The 20,838-nt window shown below is 38.9% G+C and overlaps 1 protein-coding gene across 3 annotated transcripts; it reads right to left on the reverse strand.

The window, feature by feature from the left end:
• Positions 1-6,330: 6,330 nt before the first annotated feature.
• CCNL1 (cyclin L1) lies at positions 6,331-20,740 on the reverse strand. 3 transcript variants are annotated; one of them, XM_082459575.1, is made up of 11 exons: positions 18,776-20,740; positions 18,410-18,484; positions 17,793-17,902; positions 11,733-11,853; positions 10,627-10,691; positions 8,804-8,903; positions 8,574-8,678; positions 8,336-8,477; positions 7,983-8,094; positions 7,765-7,863; positions 6,331-7,129 (listed from the first exon to the last, which is right to left on the reverse strand). In XM_082459575.1, the coding sequence occupies exons 1-11, from the start codon at positions 19,076-19,078 to the stop codon at positions 6,781-6,783; spliced, it is 1,581 nt and encodes a 526-aa protein (XP_082315701.1). In that variant the 5' UTR covers positions 19,079-20,740; the 3' UTR covers positions 6,331-6,780. The 3 variants fall into 3 exon arrangements, with proteins under 3 accessions (XP_082315701.1, XP_082315702.1, XP_082315703.1); XM_082459576.1 differs by lacking the exon at positions 7,765-7,863 and having other exon boundaries at positions 18,776-19,346; XM_082459577.1 differs by lacking the exons at positions 18,410-18,484; positions 18,776-20,740 and adding an exon at positions 15,992-16,064.
• Between the last annotated feature and the right edge of the window lie 98 nt (positions 20,741-20,838).

Below are 20,838 nucleotides of genomic sequence, written 5' to 3' on the forward strand. Positions count from 1 at the left end.
TTCACGTCCACGTAGAACCTTAGAATGTGACCTTATTTGGACATAGTGTCTTTGCAGATGTAATTAGTTACGATGAGGTCATGCTGGATTAGGGTAGGCCCTAAATCTAATGACTGGTGTCCTTATAAGAAGAGAAGAAGACACATACAGAGAAAAAGGCCATGTGAAGACGGAGGCAGAGAATGCAGTGACACAGCTACAAGCCAAGGATTGCCAAGGATTGCCAGAAGAATCGAGGAAGGATTCTTCCCTAGAATCTTCAGAGGGATCATGGTCCTGCCGACACATTGGTTCCAGTCTTCTAGACTCCAGGACTGTGAGGGGGAAGACATTTGTTTTAAGTCATCAAGTTTGTGGTAATTTGTTAGGGCAATCTTAGGAAAATAATAGCCACCCATCTGCTTAAAACGGCTCTCCGGTCTACAAGGCACCTTATTCTGGCATCCCCAAGCCTCCGATGATGTTAATGACAATACCATTATTTATTTAACACTTACTACAAGCCTAACACTGCACTAAGTGTATTATATGCACGATTCCTTTAATGCTTATCTGAATACAGCAGGTTCAACGACTAATTCACGGCTGGAAAATGGAAGCTTAGAGTGGTTAAGTAGTATGTGCAAAATTAGACAGTAGACCCCAGGCAGTCTGACTCCATAAGCCTCACCATTTCTGCTCCAATATTAGTTCATTATGCCCCGAATGAGCCCCTCCTGTCAGAGCAAACAAGCCTAGTGTGCCCTCTCGGGGCACACTCCAAGCTGCCCTGAGTCTATAACTCGAACCTTGCCTCAAGGTTACACTGCCTCTTCCTTCTTATCCTTTTAAATCCTTCCCATCCTAGGCCCAGCCCATGCTCCCTATCCTCTATGAACTTTCCAAGGCGCCTAGGCCACAGCGGTCCCTCTTCCTTCTTGAACTCAGCCCTCAGTGTACTGCTTGCTTGGACCTAAAATATACTCAGGATTACTTTGGATGTTACTTGGCTTTTAAAAAAAACTGTCTCCACCCGGATAGCAAGCATCCTGCAAGCAGCTATTAATTATATGCAGGTTATCTGCCACATACCTGAACATCAAGACTTTCGCTACTCTTATTTCTCTAGGTAGAAACCTATCATGAAAGCTATCATCAGGTGTGTATGCAATTACGGTAGAAACGACATTTGCAATTTGACTGTTTTCAAGTTTGCTGACTCTCACTTTCAATCGTGTATAAAATGTAGTCTGCTACAACAAAAAGACCACAAATAAATGCTGAGGAGGATGTGGAGAAAAGGGAACCCTTGTACAGTATTGGTAGGAATGTAAATTGGTGCAGCCACTGTAGAAAACATTATAGAGGTTCCTCAAAACCTGAAAATAGAACTACCACATGATCCAGCAATTCCACTCCTGGGCATATATCTGAAGAAAATGAAAACATTAATTCGAAAAGATATATGCACCCATGTTCACAGCAGCATTATTTACAATAGCCAAGACATGGAAGCAACATGTGTCCATCAACAGATGAATGGATAAAGAAGATGTGACATATGTATATATATATATATATATATATATACACACACACACACACACACACACACACACACAATGGAATACTACTCAGCCATAAAAAGAGTGAAATCTTGCCATTTACAACAACATGGATGGACTTGGAGGGTATTATGCTAAGTGAAATAAGTTAGAGGAAAACAAATACTGTATATCACTTACATGTGGAATCTAAAAAATAAAACTAGTGAGTATAACAAAAAAGCCTCACAGATGTAGAGAATAAACTAGTGGTTACCAGTGGGGAGAGGGAAGGGGGAAGAGGCAAGACGGGTAGGGGATTAAGAAGTGCCAACTATTATGTATAAAAAAAATAAGCTACAAGGATATATTGTACAACACAGGGAATATAGCCAATATTTTATAATAACTACAAATGGAACGTAACCTTTAAAAATTGTGAATCACTATGTTGTACACCTGAAACTAATATAAATCAACTATACCACCCCCCCATATATATGTGTATATACATACGTGTGTGTGTGATATTGTCCAATGAATGAAACTTGGTTTATTTGAAAAAGCCCAAGAAAAGAATATATTTTGAGCGGAAAATTAGTTTTGTAATTTAGGGTGGAATACTGAACCTCAGGGTGGCTTAGCGTTATGATGTGCCTTGTGCTTTGTTCAAATATCTGATGTGTCATATGCTCTGTGTAAAAACAGGAAGAATCCACTTGTGGAATTTTTCTATAAGTGCTCCAGCAATGAAACAGCTGCTCGAGTGAGGAATTCCAGTTTGAAAAGGTAAACCACATTATACTGTGGGTAACTAGTGGAGAGATGTTGGGCACAGTAAACAATCTGATTTTCAACTGACCCAGGAGCCTATACAAACAACGCCACATTCAGATGTGGAGATTCATATAGGTCTTGGATATCTTTCGAGATGTCAGGGGTCTACTGCAAGGTTCAGGCAGGTAACATCAGTGAGCAAAAGGCGTAGGATCCAAGAAAGATACCACCGTCCACACAGTGATAAATGCAAACTGACACCTGCTTCGCTGTTGCAATTAAGAGGGAGTAGACAGAACTATAACGCACTGTAGTGTGCACACCCCAACCAGAGGGCTGCTTGGTGCTAGTCAATTGTTGCCTTGAGGGATTATAGATCTCACGTATTCTAATTTTTATAAAAAAGTTGGAGGTCTAGGTTTTTATGTATTTCCAATTTAAAAATGTTAGCAGCTAGTTCACTAAAACAAACATTGCACAAACCAAATACCCAAGGCAAGCTAAGATTCGGCCCATGGCCCACCAATTGGCTACCCCTGGGCTGTAGTTCATCTATCTGCCCCCTTTTGTCTGTGAGCTCCAGGACCCTAGAACCTGGTAAAAGGAATATACACATTCACTGACGGGCAGTTGGAATAAGAACATGCACTCAAACTTGAAAGATGAGGGCTTAAAAGTCCCATTCAGCAAATTAGTGTATGTGAAATTCATTCATTCCTCATTATTTATTGCATATCCTAGTACAGGCCAGGCACTGTTGTAGGATTAGGTAAGGGCCATACAGTAATGAATAAATCACATTTCTGCTGCTCTCTTGAAGCTTATATTCTAATAAGAGAGTCAATGATAAAGTAAAATAAGGTAATTTCAGATAGTGGCAAGCATTATGAAAAAGTTAATGTTAGCAAGGAGTAGAACGTTGATGGGGGTTGTCAAGAGGGGCTTATTTCTGGAGAGATGACTCTGGAGAGGGGACCTGAATGATGAAGCCTATCACACAAGATATGGAAGAAAAGCTTCCCAAGCAGGGAGGACAGCAAGTGGGAAGGACCAGGAATAGATGTGCACATTTGAGGAAGAGGAGGAGAGGTTGGTTGATGGAAGAGGCTGGCAGGGGTCAGATCACATACAGCTGGAGTCAGGGGTTTGTAGAGCGAAATGAGTAACCACTGCAAGTTTTATGTATTAGAACAACATGGGATTAACGTTTCCAATACATCAACTGTTTGATGGACCGTGGCAAAGACATACAGATAGAAATGCTACTACACCTACTATTGAGATGATAGTTGATAGAGGAAAGGAATTTGATGACATAGAACCAGGCAGGGTAGGAATTTCCTGTCCTTAGAACTGGGTTAGAATTATCCTGAGCAGAGGTGGCAAAAGCAGAAGGGTCAAAAGGACAGCTGGAATCAAGGAGGCTGGTGTTTATTTCATGCTTTAATTATTAAAATCTTGTACTGTTCAGATTCAGAGCTAATCTCAGTGAGGCAGCATTCTGAAACAGCTGTATTTTGAACTGTGTTCATAGGAAATGCAGAATTCAAACTTCTCTAAGTAGTTGGGTGCTTTCTAACATGAATTGTTTGGATTGCAGGGGTAAAAATAGAACCCCCTTATGTCTAACACACATACTCTGCACAATGCTGGGAGGTAAGGGCCAGTTTGCAGACAAGAGGTTAAATAACTTGCCACATCACCTTAGTAGAGGAATGACTTGAATGCAGAGCTGACATGGAAGCCCATGTTCCTTTTATTCCAGAAGTGGACAAAGTTCAAATGGTTACAAAGTCAAGCTGTGTCTTCCAGCCACAGGAGTGGCTACTCTAAGGGACACAAGGGGATCAAGGCTGGACCTAGAATTGATCATTACTTTTGGAGCCAAGAGGTGGGTACTCGACTTTCCCCATGAAAGGGCTTGTATTAAGAATCATTAGGATGAATACTAAATATCTTATATGTAGATTTACAGCTGCAATGGGAAACAAAGGTGAGCGGACAGACACAAATGGGGCGCATACATACAAGGCTGTTGAGGTACAAGCAGTAATGTATTAACATCAGGAACTTGGTGAGATACCTGGTGAATGAGGCCGCAATTTAGTACATTTCAGAATAACACATAGCCTGGGTTCCCAGACTTCTGAACTTCAGTAAAAAAAATTAAAGTTACCAAGCCTTGAGATCTACAAGGAACAGAAAAATGTGTTCAGGGACACCATAGGGTTACAATTAGCCAACCCAGAATATGGAAAATTCCAAGACAAATGACCCAATTTCTCTAAATTTCAAGGGAAAAAAAAAAGATGGACAATCTGTGATTTAAACCAAATATAGACCTTGTTTGAACCAATTATAAAAACAAATGAGAGATAGTAAGGGAAATCTGAATAGTAAGACATTACTCTTTAAGTATAATAAAAATATTATGGACGTTTAAAAAGCCCTTACCTTTTGGACTGAAATACGTGATGAAATCATTTGTCTGGGATTTTCTTCCAAGTAAGGGTGGGAGGTGGAATGGTGAGTTGGTGAGGTATAAACAACGTTGCCTGACCTAGAACTGATCATTACTTTCGGAGCCAAGAGGTGGGTACCCGACTTTCCCCATAATAAAAGTCTGAAAATTAAGTTTTTCAATTTGGGTACAGCAGCATAAGGTTGTCAAGCTCTTGACAACCTAGAAAACTGATTCAGTAACAGCACAAGACAAAAATTAGGACACAAGGAAAAGTTATCATCCCAAAGCAACGTCTAACATAAAACCCTCACCTCACACGCAGATGTATCCTCCGTATCTTCCATCTTCACAAAACCCCTTCACCTGCGTACTATTTCCAAACAAGGATAGGGTAGGTAAAAATTTCTACACTATTAAGAATTCAGGATTAATTTGTTAAACAGGGCCTTGACATTTGCCTGTGCCTTTCTTCATGCCAGTCTTGTAAAGAAACTGTTTGCTATTTAGAGGCAGTTTAAGCTCTGCACAAATACTGTTACAGTTCAGCAATTGTATCATAAAAGCACATGTAGAAAGAACACTCTAAATGAACTGTTTATCCTTCCAGAAGTTGCTCATTCATACTAGGCCGTTAGTTTTTAGTTTTTATAGTCAGAAATATAACTGATTAAGTATCATACCCGACATTTTTATATCCAAGTGAATCTTGTCTCCCTGTGAGGCTTTCTACTTTTTCCAGCCCCACTGCCCGCCACTGCTGAAATGTGTTCGGAAATCTTTGGAATTCTCTTCAGAAGCTGTAACTATTCTTTTTAAACATCCTTAGTGGCAGTAAATCTTCATCTCTTTGTGGATGTATTTGATTTTTTGAAACAGCAACAAGTCATTTGGAGCCAAGTCTAGTGGACAAGGTAAGTAACCAAGATGGGTGAAAATTTTAATGTAAAATTTTAACTATAAAGCAATATTTTATTTATTATGGCCTTTACAATCTCTAAATTGACTTCTAAAATATTGGGGAAATAACTCTCCATGTGAATAATTCTAAAAATATTCTTTTGGCTATGACTTCTGGCTTTGTGGTCAGACTTGACTTTAACAGCCAGCCGGCAGGGGGGGGGCGGTGGGCGGCTCACCTTATTACTTAGTTCTCCTAGCTTAGATAAAAAGCGTCATTAAATACCTCAAGAAAAATGTTAACGCTCAGTAGTTGTTCTCTAATTTGCTGTCATGTTGAAAGTTCTGGTTTGCTCACCTTTGCAACAGTACTTAAAACAGACTTAAAATAACCTTATGCTGCCATTTATGTGCAAATCAAGTTTTGACTTAGTTTCATGCTACAATAAAACATTTAATGTTACATTGTTGGGCCACACCCATTTGCTTTTTCCATATATACAGAGAATATTTCTACGCTAGCTCCCAATGCAGGTAAGAATTACATTTTAATAATCTCCAACTTTATGTAACGGAGGAAAGAACAGGTCTATCAGAAAATCAGTACAGCCATTTTACTATTAAAATTTTTCTTTTTAATAATTTATTTAAATAAGATGTATGAAGCAGTTTAGAAAACCAAGATTTGTATTTTATTTCCTTGTAAAAATCTTTACACATGCAGACGAACCAGTGTTAAGAAAGTATTCACCATCATTTAAACAAATAACCACTTAAATAGAACAGTGTCTGCAATTTCATCTGTATAAAAATAAGATACATTTTTACAGAATCCACGCTCCAGTTCTTAAACAATACACAACTATAATAATTACAATTGAACCTGACCAAGGTTTTCAATTAGATACTGCTAGGGCATTTTATGTGCAAAAAAAAAAAAAAAAACCAAACATAGTTCTTTCCAAAAGAAAATGTCCTCAAGTGTTTCTAGAGACCTAGAGAATTTTAAGAAATCAAATCCTAATCAGTTTGCTTTTAATGTTTGTTTCAATTATGAGTCCATACATCACACTGTAGATAGCCAAAATCAGAAGTTGATGCAGGCTCAAAGGAAGAAAGTCAGCGCCTGTGCCTGCCATGTCCTGAGCGACTGCCACCATGGTGCTTGCCTTTATGAGACCTCTCAAAGGAGCGAGATCTTTCACGCCTGTCCCTATGGTGTCCCCTTTCATGCCTGTGTTTCTTGACAGCATCTGAGTGATCCCGAGACTTGCTCTGAGATCGAGAACGAGACTTTTTCCTTTTATGACCATGTCTATTTGAACTTTTTAAATCATCTCTGGTATGCTTGGCTTTAAGGTGAGGAGAACCATGATTGTGATGTCTTCTTGGGCTTTCACTGTGACTGCGGGACCTGCTTCTTGATCTCGAGCTGTATGTTCCAGATCGACTCCGCCTATTATTATAACTTAGATAATAAAAATTTGAGGTTTAGATTCAGTTTCTACTGGGAACAGATTAGTTTTGGTGGTGCTCATCACAGCAGGTTCAAAACAAAACTATCGAATGGTGTCAGTGACAGGCTAGACTGAAGACTTTTATTGTATTTCCCCACCCCTCGCTACCTCTCCTCTAGCCTGTTCACATATTAGACAAATCTTGAACAAATTTACTATATGTCTATATTCCGAGGGGAGTAATTAATTTTTAGTGCCCTAGATAGCTGTTTACTGAATTATCTCCCACATGCTCAAAAGACCCACTGAAGAGCCACAAGTAGCTAGCCATCTAATTATAAAGCTAATTAGTGAAGATTCTTTGGCTATGGCTGACCTGATTATTGGTTATTAATTATTAAGTGGTCAGCCAGGCCCTACACTTCAAAAAACGTGGACAAAAACTGAATAGAATGCCATACACCACCACAAAACAAAAAAGCCACATGCCTACAGAGCATATTTACAAACTCATTTCTCACAATTTACCTCATATTAAAAGACTAAATCTAGCCTAACTTTGAAAACAGTCTATGTGCAATTTTTTAAAAAAGCCAGAACCTTTACTCCAAATAAGACTGCTTTCCCTAAGAGAGTATTTACTTACTGTCTTCTTGGAGTATGTGATCTAGAACGTGATCGTGTTCTTGACCTTGATCGACTTGCACTTCTGCTATTTCTACTTCTCTTGCTGTCTTTTCTTACACTTAAAAAAAAAAAAAAAAAAAAAAACCCACACAATATTTTAGTTGCATACTAAGTATGTTAGAAATTAAACACATAGAAAGATTCCTCAGGCCATTTTTCTAACTCAAGTATACTCACCCATTGTAAGGGCTTTTGGAAGCCTGTTGTCTATCCTCAGGTTCTTTTTTGACTGTCTTCACATTAATGGAGATCGGGGACTTCTCTTCAGCTTTTACTTCTCTTGGTGATGCTGTTAAAAAAAAAAAAAACATAATAAGGCATGTTAACTATTAGATTTTACAGAGGGCCAATTCTGTTTCTAAATGTGACTCCAAATACCATCCAAGTATCAGTCCTCAGTTGGCTGTCATGAGAAAAAACAGTAATAGCCTCTTAACATCTTTGTTTCTATGCAACTGTTAAGTGCTAAAGCTTTCTAATAACCAAACATCTTCAGTACTCAAGTCATTTCAATCCTGAATTAATCTTACATGGTTTAGAGGCTGGAGAAAATCCACCAAGGGTTGAAAGGGCTGGAGTTCCATCGGGATTCAATCCCTTTGCTTTTAATTTGGCTTCTTGTAAGGCCACTTTTCTTTTCTCTACTTCTTTTTCCAGCAATTCATAGTTTGGCTGTTGAAGAAAGTGAAGTTAGTATTTCTCTTTTACAGAAGTTCAGATTCTTAGCACTGACAAAATATTAACACAAACACTAGTAAACAGAATTACCTTTTTTCTGGTATAAAGCCTGAGCGTTTCTATGCAGATTTCCTGGATCTCCTCTTCAGTAGTACCAAAAAGAAGAAACCAATGGGGACGAGTTGGCAATGGAATCTAAACCATAAAAAAAGAATAGTTTAGATGAAATTTTCACTGTTTTTATTAGGAGAACTGATACTTCTTGTGATTTATCCTACAGGACTATAGAATATATATATCAGGCTATATATATAACCTACCTGAAGAGCTCTAGCTGCAAGGTAGATGCAAGCACATGCTATAGTCTCTGGTTGAAATCGAACAAATACATTGGTTCGAAGACTGTCATTCATATAATTCCTGAAAAATATTTCAACCATAAGCTTTGTATGTAAATAAACCAGTTCTTCTGAAGCTTACATAAAATTGGAGACTCAATCTACTTTATTCTTTTTTCTTCTCATATTATCTTCAATATTCTAGCATGTAACAATTCTTAACTCAAAAATCAGTAAGAGATAAGAATTTAACACTAGAATCATTCTTCATGTCTCCTATATATAAGCAAAGTCCTTTAAAATAATTCCTTATTATTCCAAATAGAACGTAAAGTTTTTTAAAAACATATTTCTATGAAAAGCAACGAGAGTCAGTTCTGACATGACTAGTTTCAGAAATAAACCACTCCAACAATACTTCAAGCCATTAATTACTGACCATCTCTCTCCTTTATCCACAATGAAAAGCAGTGTCAATCAAGTTCTTTCAAAAACTCAATACTGTGAGAGGGGTAAAAAAGGCATTTTCAGTAAGCACTCACCAAATTATATTAAGAAAGCTAAGTAAGCTACTTCAGAAAACCTAGGTTGGGAAGTGAAGAGCAAAAAACACATACAACAGCCTTGTTTACATACCTTTTTGTGTCTAAGTATAAATAAAAGCAGTAACTACTTCAGTTAATAAATTACTGGACTTTTATATTAGTGAACCCTCCCCACAAAATTCCTAAAGTATTGAAGAAATTTTACAAATAGTTCAAAAGGTTAAACTAAAAGACTATTTCTTAAAATTCCTTACCCGTGAAACTGCTAAAAATCTGTTTTATAGAACATATGTTAAAAAATGGCATGCATTTTATAAAAGTAATGAGACTTTTCTAGTATTACTAGTATTTATTGAGCCCAAAAAGAAGCATGGCAGTCATAAGTCCAGAACATAAGAATTACATCACTTAAGTACTGCACATCATCAACAGTCTTAAGACAGTAGCTGTGGCTGAACCACGAACTCCTTGTTTTAACTTTAAATAAGTCAGCACTGCAAATCACACAAAGTAAGTTCTAAAGTGCTATGTTAATATTAACATCTCTTAAAAATGAAGTACTTCTTTCTTCTAATACTATTGCCTCCAATAGCCCAGCAGCTATGAATTCATCAAGTATGGTAATGGTGCCCATTTTAAGCTGCCGTCTCCTTTGGTAGAATTCATGCTATACATACCAAAAAAAAAATAGAAATCTAGTCAAGCTCCTAACAAAAATCATTTAATTCATAATGGCTGGACAACAAATCTATCAAAAATGAACTATTCATTTTGATAGTTACAGGTATACATTAAATACATAGGCATGTTGAAGAGTTACTTCTAGAAGCAAATATACAAATCCTTTTGACACCCCGACAGAACTAGAAGATGCTGCCAGATGGATATGGACCACTTCAGTGAATCTCGGATGAGAGCTTGCACTGGATTGGCTGGAGAGCAGGGCAGCCAATCAGGCCATCCTGAGGTCATGGGCTGAAGTGCAGAGGGCAGAGTTCTATGACTTACCATCATGGACTACCCTTTAATTAAAGAGTAGAAAAAAGAACAAAGTTAAATTGAGTTCTCCATTAAAAGTAATTAGTCAAGCCAAGAAAACAGGAAGCAGAAATAAGCATTATTTACCTTTTCATTAAAAAACAAAAAAACAAAAAGCACCAAAACAAACTCATCTCATTATTTTGGAAAGGGAAAATGAAACTTACTTTATTTCTGCTTCTGTTTTCCTGGCTAGGAAAGAAATGTAAAAAAGCAACTTACCAGGCAGTTTGAACCAGGGTTTGATTACGTTCACATTCTAAGACTTGTAAATACATAACAATGATCTGAAGGACAAGGGAAAAAAACTCAGTTTAGCATACTGGTGGTTCTTTCAGAGTACAGAGTTCAATGAACATAAGTAACTGAAAATGTTAGGTGCAAGTTTTAATTCTTCTATAAACTGTATAAATAATACAGACCAACTAAAATGTACCCGAGAGTCAATGTAGGTTATTATGCTACTAGAGTTCATACGGAGACGTAATGTTCCAAAATTGTGCAGGAAAAAAAATGGAAGTTAAATCAGTTAAGAATAGTATCTAAGTTTCATGTGACAGAAACTGATTATTTCATTTACTTTCCCAAGGTACAAAAACCCTAGAGACTGCTATGTTTTTAAAGTTACACAATGGGTATGATACATATTATGTACAACTCAGAGTGGGTAAGTAATCAAACACTAATATTTCTACAGTGAAGCTTATCACACTAACGTGTGATAAATTTAAAAACTCATATAAATGAGTTTACCTCAATTCTGATCTTTCTGGACCTGTATTATCATCACTCTCATTTTACAATTTTAGAGATGTGGAATCTGAGAAACAGATATCTGCCGAGGTCACAGAGCTAATGGCAGAAACAAGTTTCTATGCGCAGATGGTCCTGCCCGCAGAGCACCTGTTCTCTTAACCACTGTGCTACAGCTTATGTTGAGCATATGGAAGCCAAGAGACACTGGAGAAACCTAAGAACATTCAACGACGCTAACAGTGAGCAGCCACACGCAGCATTTCACCATGCAACAGGGTAGCGCACTGTACTGCCAGGTACTTCTGCAGATACATGTATAATTTATTCCTTGGCTAAGATCTAAAAATCTCCGTTTTCTAGGTATGGAAACTGGGTTACCTCAGAAGCAAAAAGAACAAAATAAAGAGTAAAGATTTGAACCCAAGTCCTTTCAACTCCCATTTTACTGATAAATATCAATATCCAAAAAGTTGCTTTTTAAAACCAACTCTCAAATACAAATTCATGTAAAATAAAATTTTAAGAAAACCCCTAATACTTACGAACGTTAATTTCTGTATTCTACAACTCACCTTATGGGGATGCTTGACATGAACACAAAATCCCAACTCCTTTAACACCCTCCTCTCTGCCTTGATAACTTGATTTTTGGTGTTAATGTAGTTCTGATCAAGGATCAGGGGGCTTGGAGTCCTATAGTTTGTAAGAAATAAAATCAAAACTGTTTTGCACATCCAAAAAATTTTATTTGTGGCATCTCCATTTTCCCTTCCAACCAACTATTGGCAACAGAAACCAGCTTTTTAAACTCCTGCAAACAAGTTAAAAGCATTAATCTTGTGCTGTCCAAGTTATGCTAATTAAATATATACTTTCTCGACTCAGTTCCTAGTTTACTAACAAAACCCTGCAATGAAAAAAATTCACTCTAATGCTCTTAGATACATCCTTGTTGATTTTTTTCATCCAGATATTTTAGGTATATGTATTAGGTGATAGCCTGATTTATTTCCACAAACCTCGTTAGTCTCCACAGACTCCAGGAACAAAACTAATGTGCTCTTGAAAATACGTATTATAAAGACCTCGTAAGATTATAGTGATTTTACTCATTTTATAAAATATCAACTCTTTGCTAGTTTAAGGCCAAAATTAAAATTCTGGAAAAAAACGGTGGGTAGCTAATTCAGATTCCCCTAAATGGGCAATTTGTTTAAATAAACTGATCTAAGAATCTCTGTTAAAGAAAATAATCTGGAAACTATAGATTCAGCTCAATTACCAAAGAAATGTTTTAAAAATCAGATTTAAAATTCGAAGTGATCAATAAAAACCAGGCCAAAATTTGGTCAGAGCTGTCATTATTAGGTAGTAACTTTAGTACGCAATGGCGAAAGAGATGGGAAGACCAACCATAATGAAGAAACTAGAAGAGGACTCAAGGTCTCTGTGCCAGACTAAATTACGATAGCTTCAAAAGTTATGATGCAGATGGCGATATATCAGTGGTTCAATGCTTTGGGAAAAAATGCTTTCAATTAAAACATCTTTAAGTCTTAAAATTGAAAACTAGTTTCTTAATGAGAAGTCAGTCAGGACTTAGACTTTCACTTTAAAGCCAATAAAATGTCCCAATGTCCTTCATTTGAGACATTCTTAGATCTAACCAACAAAAAATACGTTTTTATTAAGACCTGATAAGGTATGTATCTGGGTAGAACAATTAAATACTTTTCCCCATACTCAATTTATTTTCAGCCAAAAGATTCAAGAGTTTTTGCTCTGGGCAGAACACATTTTAAAGACAGTCATTCTGAACACTGCCCCCACTTATAACTCATTTTACCATGCACACCAAATCCAGAAAAATTTAAGCCCATGTTAGCCAAAAACCTACATATCCATTTGAAGATCAGAAAAGAATCTGAAATAAGCTACATTACCCTGTAGTGATATGCTACCAGAGTAAAAACAATCAGCTACCATATTTATTTTCCATTCTTTCTCCTATTTCAAATTATAAACCTGGAATGCTTAACTAAACTATTTTTAGTTATTCTATACTATACGATTTCTATCAAGTTGGATATAAGACAAAAGTTGGCAAAGCTGACAAGATGGAAAATAGCATGTTAACAATATTTAAAATGGCCTTCACTCAATTCTTCTTAACAGCTTTGAAAGGTGTGAGAAATGCGGCCACCAGCTGGGGAGGGAGCTGATTTCTAACATAAAAACATAATAATGAACCCATTTTTATCAGGACAAATGGGCTACAAGTTCATTGTTCTTTGGAAAAAAATCAAATTTAACTCAAATGAAAACAATTAATGTACATATGAAAACATATTCCAAAGATCTTAAGGTTTATGATTTTTCAGATATTAAAACAGGAAATTTGGAAAAAAAGTGAAATCTACTTAAGACTAACCGATGGACTAGTTATCTGATGGCCCTTTCATCAGGCATTCATTAGGAGACAGAATACCTCTGGTGTTATAGTTGCGTATCACCTTAACCCTTAACGTGCAACTCAAACAGTAAACTGCACCATTAGAATCCTTATAAAATTATTATAAAAGCAGTTTTGTCTCATTTTTTCCCACTTATGTTGAACAAATTCAGTACACCTCTTACTAAACTTGCTTTAAGAGTTGATTTCAAATTCTGTTAAAATTCATTTTCTTGCAATCAACCAACTAAACACTTGAATTATGGCTATTAGTCTCAAATCAGGTTTAATCATTAATTCTGCTTAAGCGAATTATTTTCCATCCATTCTGCCACAATCTTTACTTTCCCATTTTTTTGTGTCAAAATCCCAACTTAAACCAATTAAGGAAACCAAACTACTATCTACTATAATTCCACTAGGTACGCAGCTTATTGCTTAGGCCTACTATTACCTGTAGTCTTCAAAGTTAACTTTGTAGGTGTAAAATCTGATACGTTCTTTTTGTTCAGAACTGGTTTTACCTCACAAATCAAAGAAGGCTCGATGAATATAATTTACACTATTTTGTATCAGAAGTAGAAAAATGTGGGCTTCCCTGGTGGTGCAGCAGTTGAGAATCTGCCTGCCAATGCAGGGGACACGGGTTCGAGCCCTGGTCTGGGAAGATCCCACATGCCGCGCAACAACTAGGCCCGTGAGCCACAACTGCTGAGCCTGCGCGTCTGGAGCTTGTGCTCCGCAACCAGAGAGGCCGCGATAGTGAGAGGCCCGCGCACCGCGATGAAGAGTGGCCCCCGCTCTCCGCAACTAGAGAAAGCCCTCGCACAGAAACGAAGACCCAACACAGCCAAAAATAAATAAATAAATAAATAAATATAAATAAAAATTTTTTTAAAAAAGCAGAAAAATGTGTCCCCATATAACAGCAGTAAGGAAAGATTCAAACTGCCTAAGCAAATGGTTTCTTTAAAGTATCAATTAGTACCTTACATGGTAACAAGTACATCAAATTGAATTAAGGCTTGCTAGAACTTCTTCCTCCGCAATTAGGTAAACTTTCCTTTCCAATAAAAGTTTGAACAGCTAACATTTTAAAATCTTTTTAAAAGAAACCATCTGTTCAGAAAAAAACTTTCATGATCAAAAAACACCCAAACCTAACTCTACCTACCTCCTCCGCTTTTAACTTGGTCAGATTTTTCAGATTAATTTATATGAAAAGAACAATTTTCAAATTTTAGTCTTAGTATGAAATTCTGCGTTCTGGTCATTTGACGTTTATTATCTGGTCTCTCAGAATAGCTATCTTTCCTTCGGCATGATCTTGAAATGCAACCACAACAACAAATTTAGGAGCAGATCCAAACGTGGTTTGTCTCACTCACGTGGTACAAAGGACCAAGAAAATGAAGAACAAGTTCCTTAAGAGACTATACTTAAACGAGATCAGTTTACAAGAAGGCAGACTGCTACTCAACCTACAGAAATTCGTTAATTCCTACCTCAAAAGAATGTTCTTTCTTTGGCAGTGTTCAAACAAACACTTTTAGAGCCACCAAAATAAACTGCAGAGGAAGTCTGGACTAAATGACAAGATCTCTTCCCTTCCAACTCTATGATCTATATGCATGTTGAAAATACCACACCATATTCACCAATGAGTGGGTTGCACCAGGCTTTGAATATTTGTCTTTTAGAGAAGCCTTATAGTATGAAGGCAGGTGCCTTAAAACTATATTTATCTTTTAGAGAAGCCTTATAGTATGAAGGTATAGGTGCCTTAAAACTACATAAAATTCTTAATTTGCTGGGAGTATGCTACATCTCAAAAGCAAATTATAATTGGAAACTACTGGAAAAAAGCAATCTTACTTTTTTAAATTCAGCCATTTATTCTGAGCTTAAAAAACCATTCTCAAACTACAAAAAATTGAAGAGAGAAAAAAAAAAAATCCAGGATGGGGCTTGGGCATTAGTTCTTTCTAAAAGCTCCTCTGGTGATTCTAATATGTAGTCAGAACTTAAATACAGTGACCTAAAGTCTACAAAAACGATGCCTCTGTTATTACCGAAGTCACACTTCAATTTAAAGCTATTCATAAACTAAATTAAAATAAATAGCACCAATAAGACAAACTGATACATACTTTACCTAACTAAAGTGTGATATTGATAGTACTTTCTAATAACATTAACCTATACAAAACATTGCTAAACTATCATTCTAATAACTTGGACAGCAAAGACAAACGCTTATAACAAGAAACAGGAGTTTTTCTAAATGGTTCACCAGTGGCCAACCTGTTAGTCCCCGATTCCAGTGACCTATTCTCAGAGCACTGGCTTCTCCTTGGGGATTTTCGATACTTCACTCACTGTTGCCATGACGACAGCTTCATCGCTATGTACCACTCCACATCACCCAGGCTTTGGTAAATGTAGCTGGTCGCTGTATAGTCGGTTGCAAGGGAAAAAAGAGTTGAAGTTAATAACATATACAAGCTACCTGTCTGAGTAAACTTGTAATATGCATAGAACACTTTTACATCCTGCCTTAAAAAAAAAAGACTTCCATGCAATTAACAACTCCTTTTAAATTTCATGCTATAATCAGACTTCTGAGATTGAGACACAATCAATTTCTCTGCGATAATGACCAAAAGAAAAGGAAAAACAAAAAAAAAAACCACACTGTTACATCAGACACGACAGTCAAATCACGTGAGATGTTTTAAATTCCAAGATTTTTATAGTAAGAAGACCTACTCTGAAATCAAGGAAGAATACTCAAAGAAAAATTTCAAAGTAGATGATACTAAATAATAGTTATTAGCTCAATGGTCCAAAGAATACTAACAGAAAACTATTTCCTTTAAGCAAACACAGAATCCTTTGACGAAAGATAAAAAACCTTTTTATTAGTGTCATTTTGTTTAAACACCCTGAAGAATCACCTAGATCTAAATATAAGTTTTAGCTCAGACCATGCTAAATACCAATTTGAGAACTTCCCAATTTTCAGGAATTCCTAAGAACCTAAAAGACATTTTTAAATGAAAACTAAAAAAATTCGTCTATCCCTGGAAATGGTTACGGTTAATGAGAAAAGATGGCAGAATAAAGAATGTAGAAAACTGAAAAATGCTGTGAAAACTATCTGGGTAGCCATGTTTCAGATTTTAAGATAACTACTGGCTTGTCTCTGAATAATTCCATTACTACCAACTCTTACAGACTCAGCAAATAAAGACCACTCACGTAAGATACTAATTGGGTACTAACCGTTACCCAACCCCAAAACGACTGAAAATCCTTTTATAACTAACTTCCTTTCAAACTCAGTACAAGTTTATCTAACACACAACAATTCCTTAAAAAGTGAACCCAACTAATCTACACCAAGCATATTCTTCTGTAGCATGTACTAGAGATCGTCTATAGACAAAAGCACTGCAACTAAAACTTTTTGGTACTGCCTCAAACGAACACATAAAGTGTTAGCAGGCATCCACGACACCTAAAACACAACACTATTTTGGTCTCTGTTTTCTTACAAGATCAGATAGATGGGCCTTACCTAAATACAACCCACTCACTGCAACTGTCATCTGACCAAAACAAAATACCTGTTTAATCCCTTTGACTCCAAACTTTATCATCCTGCAGTCCTTTCAGATCCGGTATTATAGGATATATCGTAGTTCAATGTTGTGAAGTATTCTAACAAAAGCCAACCTCAAGTGGTAAGGAATTAACTGGGACTTCCCGTAGAAAAACAATCTACACAAAATTTTGCCACAGTATTAACTTGAACTGCAGTATTTACACTTCCAGCCTTCAGTCTTCCAGAGAAAGGAGGGGAAAAATAACTTACAGAATACACTCACACTTGAGTCAAACGTATTCCCTTTCTTGTTTAATCTTAAACCACAGGACTGGCTTCACAGCACTGTTAGGATTGTCCATAAACGCAACTGCCTCTACAAACTTTAGATAACTGGTTAATTGACTTTTCAAATTAAGTACCAGCGTGTTCCTATGTGAATTTTAACACCTAAATTAAAGTCAGTTTTCCCTTGCATCGGTTTTAACTTGAGAGGAAAGAATGTTTTGATCTGATGATTTGTGCACAGCACAGTAGTATCAAGAGATCTGTATTCAGTAATGCCAATCTTACCTTTTTCCTCTTAACTGGCGTAGGTAGTGGAATACATTAATCACATCTCTTATTCTTCTAGGCGCTTCTTCGATTTTTGATGCAAGATTAATACAAGCCATGGCAACAATCTAAAAGAACCATGATCCAATAAAAAGTTGTTAGATTATGGGACTACAGAGTACTGCTACAAAAAAGTGCCCCTCTCAAAGTCTAAGGAACTTATCCTGTTGAAGAAACTTTAGGACACAGCTGGGAACTTTAGGACCTCTGGCGAAATGAAATCGCAATTGACATTTCTAGGCCATAGACTTACCGCCTATGCTAGTGTAATGCTTTCTTTTTATTGCTTAATCCCCCTTAATTGTGAATCCAGAGCCAAGCTCAACCTCACAGGAATTTTGCATTTGGTTGAAAATTCTAATTCTTGATAACAGGGCACCTGGGCTCAGAATCCATCTTCTGGTTCTAAAACACTTTCCAAAAGTCCCTACTTCCCGGTGGGTGAGAGCTAGGTACAAAGGCCTGAAACTCACCACTCCCTTTCTGGAAAGACTGGCTGCTGACACCACCTCCGCCCTCCTTCCCATTTCCGGATGAAAAAAAAATCCCCTTTCACCCGCCCCCGCTCTGCTTACCTCGAAACTGTGCTTGACGAAAGATTTGGAATAGAAAAAACGATGAAACAACACCTGCCCCGTTGCCATCGCCACCTGCAGACAAGAGAGAAGAACGGAAGCGCAGGGGTCAGGCGGGCCCGCACCAGGCGCCGCCGCCATTTTGTGCCGCCGCCGCTCGCTCCCCTCCCCCTCCCCGCCGCGAACAGCTCCCGTCCCCGTCCTCCCGTCGCCCGGCGCCCTCCCGCTCTCGGCATGCCCGGGATCCGGCTGGGGCCCGCGGCTGGAGAGCCCAGGGGGACACCCCCAACCCGGCCGGAACCTGGTGGTACCGGGACGCAGCGGAGAGGGAGGCGCAGCAGGTCGGCCCGGGGTCGGAGCACTGACCTGCGGCAGCCGAAGGAGAATGCCGGCGGCCTGAATAAGCTCGCAGCCCAGGATGCGCAAGTCCGTCTCGCTGGGCAGGTCGAGCCCGTCCTGCATGGACGGGGTGGGCGAGAGCCGCTCCTCCGGTATCAGCGAGTGGTCGATGGTGAGCGAAACTTCCGAGTACAGGCGGTCGCCGATTAGGATCCCTCCCGTCGTGGTCGTCGTCGTGGTCGTCGTGCCGGAGCTGGAGCCGCCCGCACTCGGGGCAGCCGAGGAGGCGGCGGCGGCAGCGGTCGCGGTGGGGTGAGGCCCGGACGCCATGGTCTCAGCGAGCTGCACGCACGCCCAACGCAGCCGGAACCCGGAGAGAGACTAACCAGCGTCCTCGGCGCGACGGATATTCCCGTGACCGCCGGGTTCTGGGCCGCTTCACGCAGCGTGCGCTTCCGCCCTGACGTCACCACGCCCCTCCGGCGTGCGCCAACTAGTCCCTTCAGGCCTCGACTCTGCGCGCGGCGCCTCAACCCTGTGCTGGCCAGGGAGCGGTGGGACCCTCGGGAGACCTGGGTTCCCTCTCCGCTGGGCCTCCAGAGTGGTCGAGGAGGTGGTCTATTTCCTAAAACAAGCCCAAGCCGCCTCGTTTGTAATATTTTTAACCACAAGTATAATAAGGGAGGCTAACAAGATAGCTTTACAAGATACCTTATCCCCAAGTTCGAGTCTGCAAAATTTACTGTAACCCCTGCGCGTTGACAACTTGTCTAGAACGTGCGTCCCTATGCTCCCATCTCTCTTCCTGTCCTAACTTTTCGCATTTAGGTGGCGTAGTTTCAGCGAGTACAAAGGGAGGCGTTGGGTCGACCTTCGCCTGCATTGGCGGGTGGAAGTGGCTACTCCGATGTCGTGTACGGACGAACTTGTAATTTAAAGTGACCCGCAAGGAATCTGGGGAAGGGTGCTTTACAGTATTTTTAGAAAACAGGAATGTGAACTACTTCGGCTCAAAAAAAAAAAAAAAACCTCCCCGATGAGCGTGTGGTTCACAGGGGTTTCGAAGTAAGGCGAGGGATTCGTATTGACTGGGAGGGCGGCTGCTTTAGCAGCTTCGCTTGCGAAACTCAGGCCTGAGCCAGTGACAACGCCACAGCTTTCGCTAATCTGGAAAATCCCTAGTTTCCAAAAATAGTCTTAGGGCGAGACTTTACAGAGGTAATTTGATTATGCCTGGGGTCTATGTATTCCTGCGTGGTTACTCCAATTAGGTAGTATGGGAGAAATAAAATCTCCTTTGTATACATATTTTTCCCTCTGTGATATTAGCAGTTCTCCAAATTTCCTCAAAATTGAAGTAAAAACAATGATACTGATCCAGACTACTAGAAGCTAGAGTGGGAGGAAAAGGAGTAGATCTTGATTTACTCCAGCCATTTTTTGTCCCTTGCCTGAACCTTCGAGACACAGGGATGAGAAGTCCCACTGCCTTTCTATTACATAGCTCAGTTTTAAGGCTTAGTTTAATTATAGAAAATTGAAGCCTGGATCTATAGAACAAAGGGAGTTTGAATACATTGAAATATTTGTCAGTGATGTCACTAAAGCAAAACATATTCAAGGGACTTCCCTGGTGGTCCACTGGTTAAGAATCTGCCTTCCAATGCAGGGGACGCGGGTGAGGAGCTAAGATCCCACGTGCTGCAGGGCAACTAAGCCCATGTGCTCTAGAGCCCAAGCTGTAACTACGGAGCCTGTGAGCCTTCACGCTCTGGAGCCTGTGCGCCACAGCTAGAGAGAAGCCTGCGCGTCACAACCAAAGATCCCGCATGCCACAACGAAAGATCCCGTGTGGCACAGCTAAGACCCGATGCAGCCAAAAAAAAAAAAAAAAAAATTCAAAAACCTCATTTTTAAAAAAGCATTAAATCAACCTTACATCAGTATTTCTGAACTCTGCCTGCACATAAGGATCTTCAGAGGAGCTTTTATTTATTTTTGGTCGAGCCACGGTGGCTAGTGGGATCTTCAGAGGAGCTTTTATTTATTTTTGGTCGAGCCACGGTGGCTTGTGGGATCTTAGTTCCCTG

The sequence above is a fragment of the Balaenoptera physalus genome (assembly GCF_965194825.1).
Source record: "Balaenoptera physalus genome assembly, chromosome: 4".
NCBI classification, from domain to species: Eukaryota; Metazoa; Chordata; class Mammalia; order Artiodactyla; family Balaenopteridae; genus Balaenoptera; species Balaenoptera physalus.

What these genes read in the sequence shown, in the direction of transcription:
- CCNL1 (XM_082459575.1), bottom strand. Translation starts at nt 19,078, where the DNA reads ATGGCGTCCGGGCCTCACCCCACCGCGACCGCTGCCGCCGCCGCCTCC. An exon ending in TTCTCCTTCGGCTGCCGCAG is followed by an intron (nt 18,485 to 18,775) that starts GTCAGTGCTCCG and finishes TCTTGTCTGCAG; the next exon opens with GTGGCGATGGCAACGGGGCA. An exon ending in ACCCTGGTTCAAACTGCCTG is followed by an intron (nt 8,904 to 10,626) that starts GTAAGTTGCTTT and finishes AATATTTTTCAG; the next exon opens with GAATTATATGAATGACAGTC.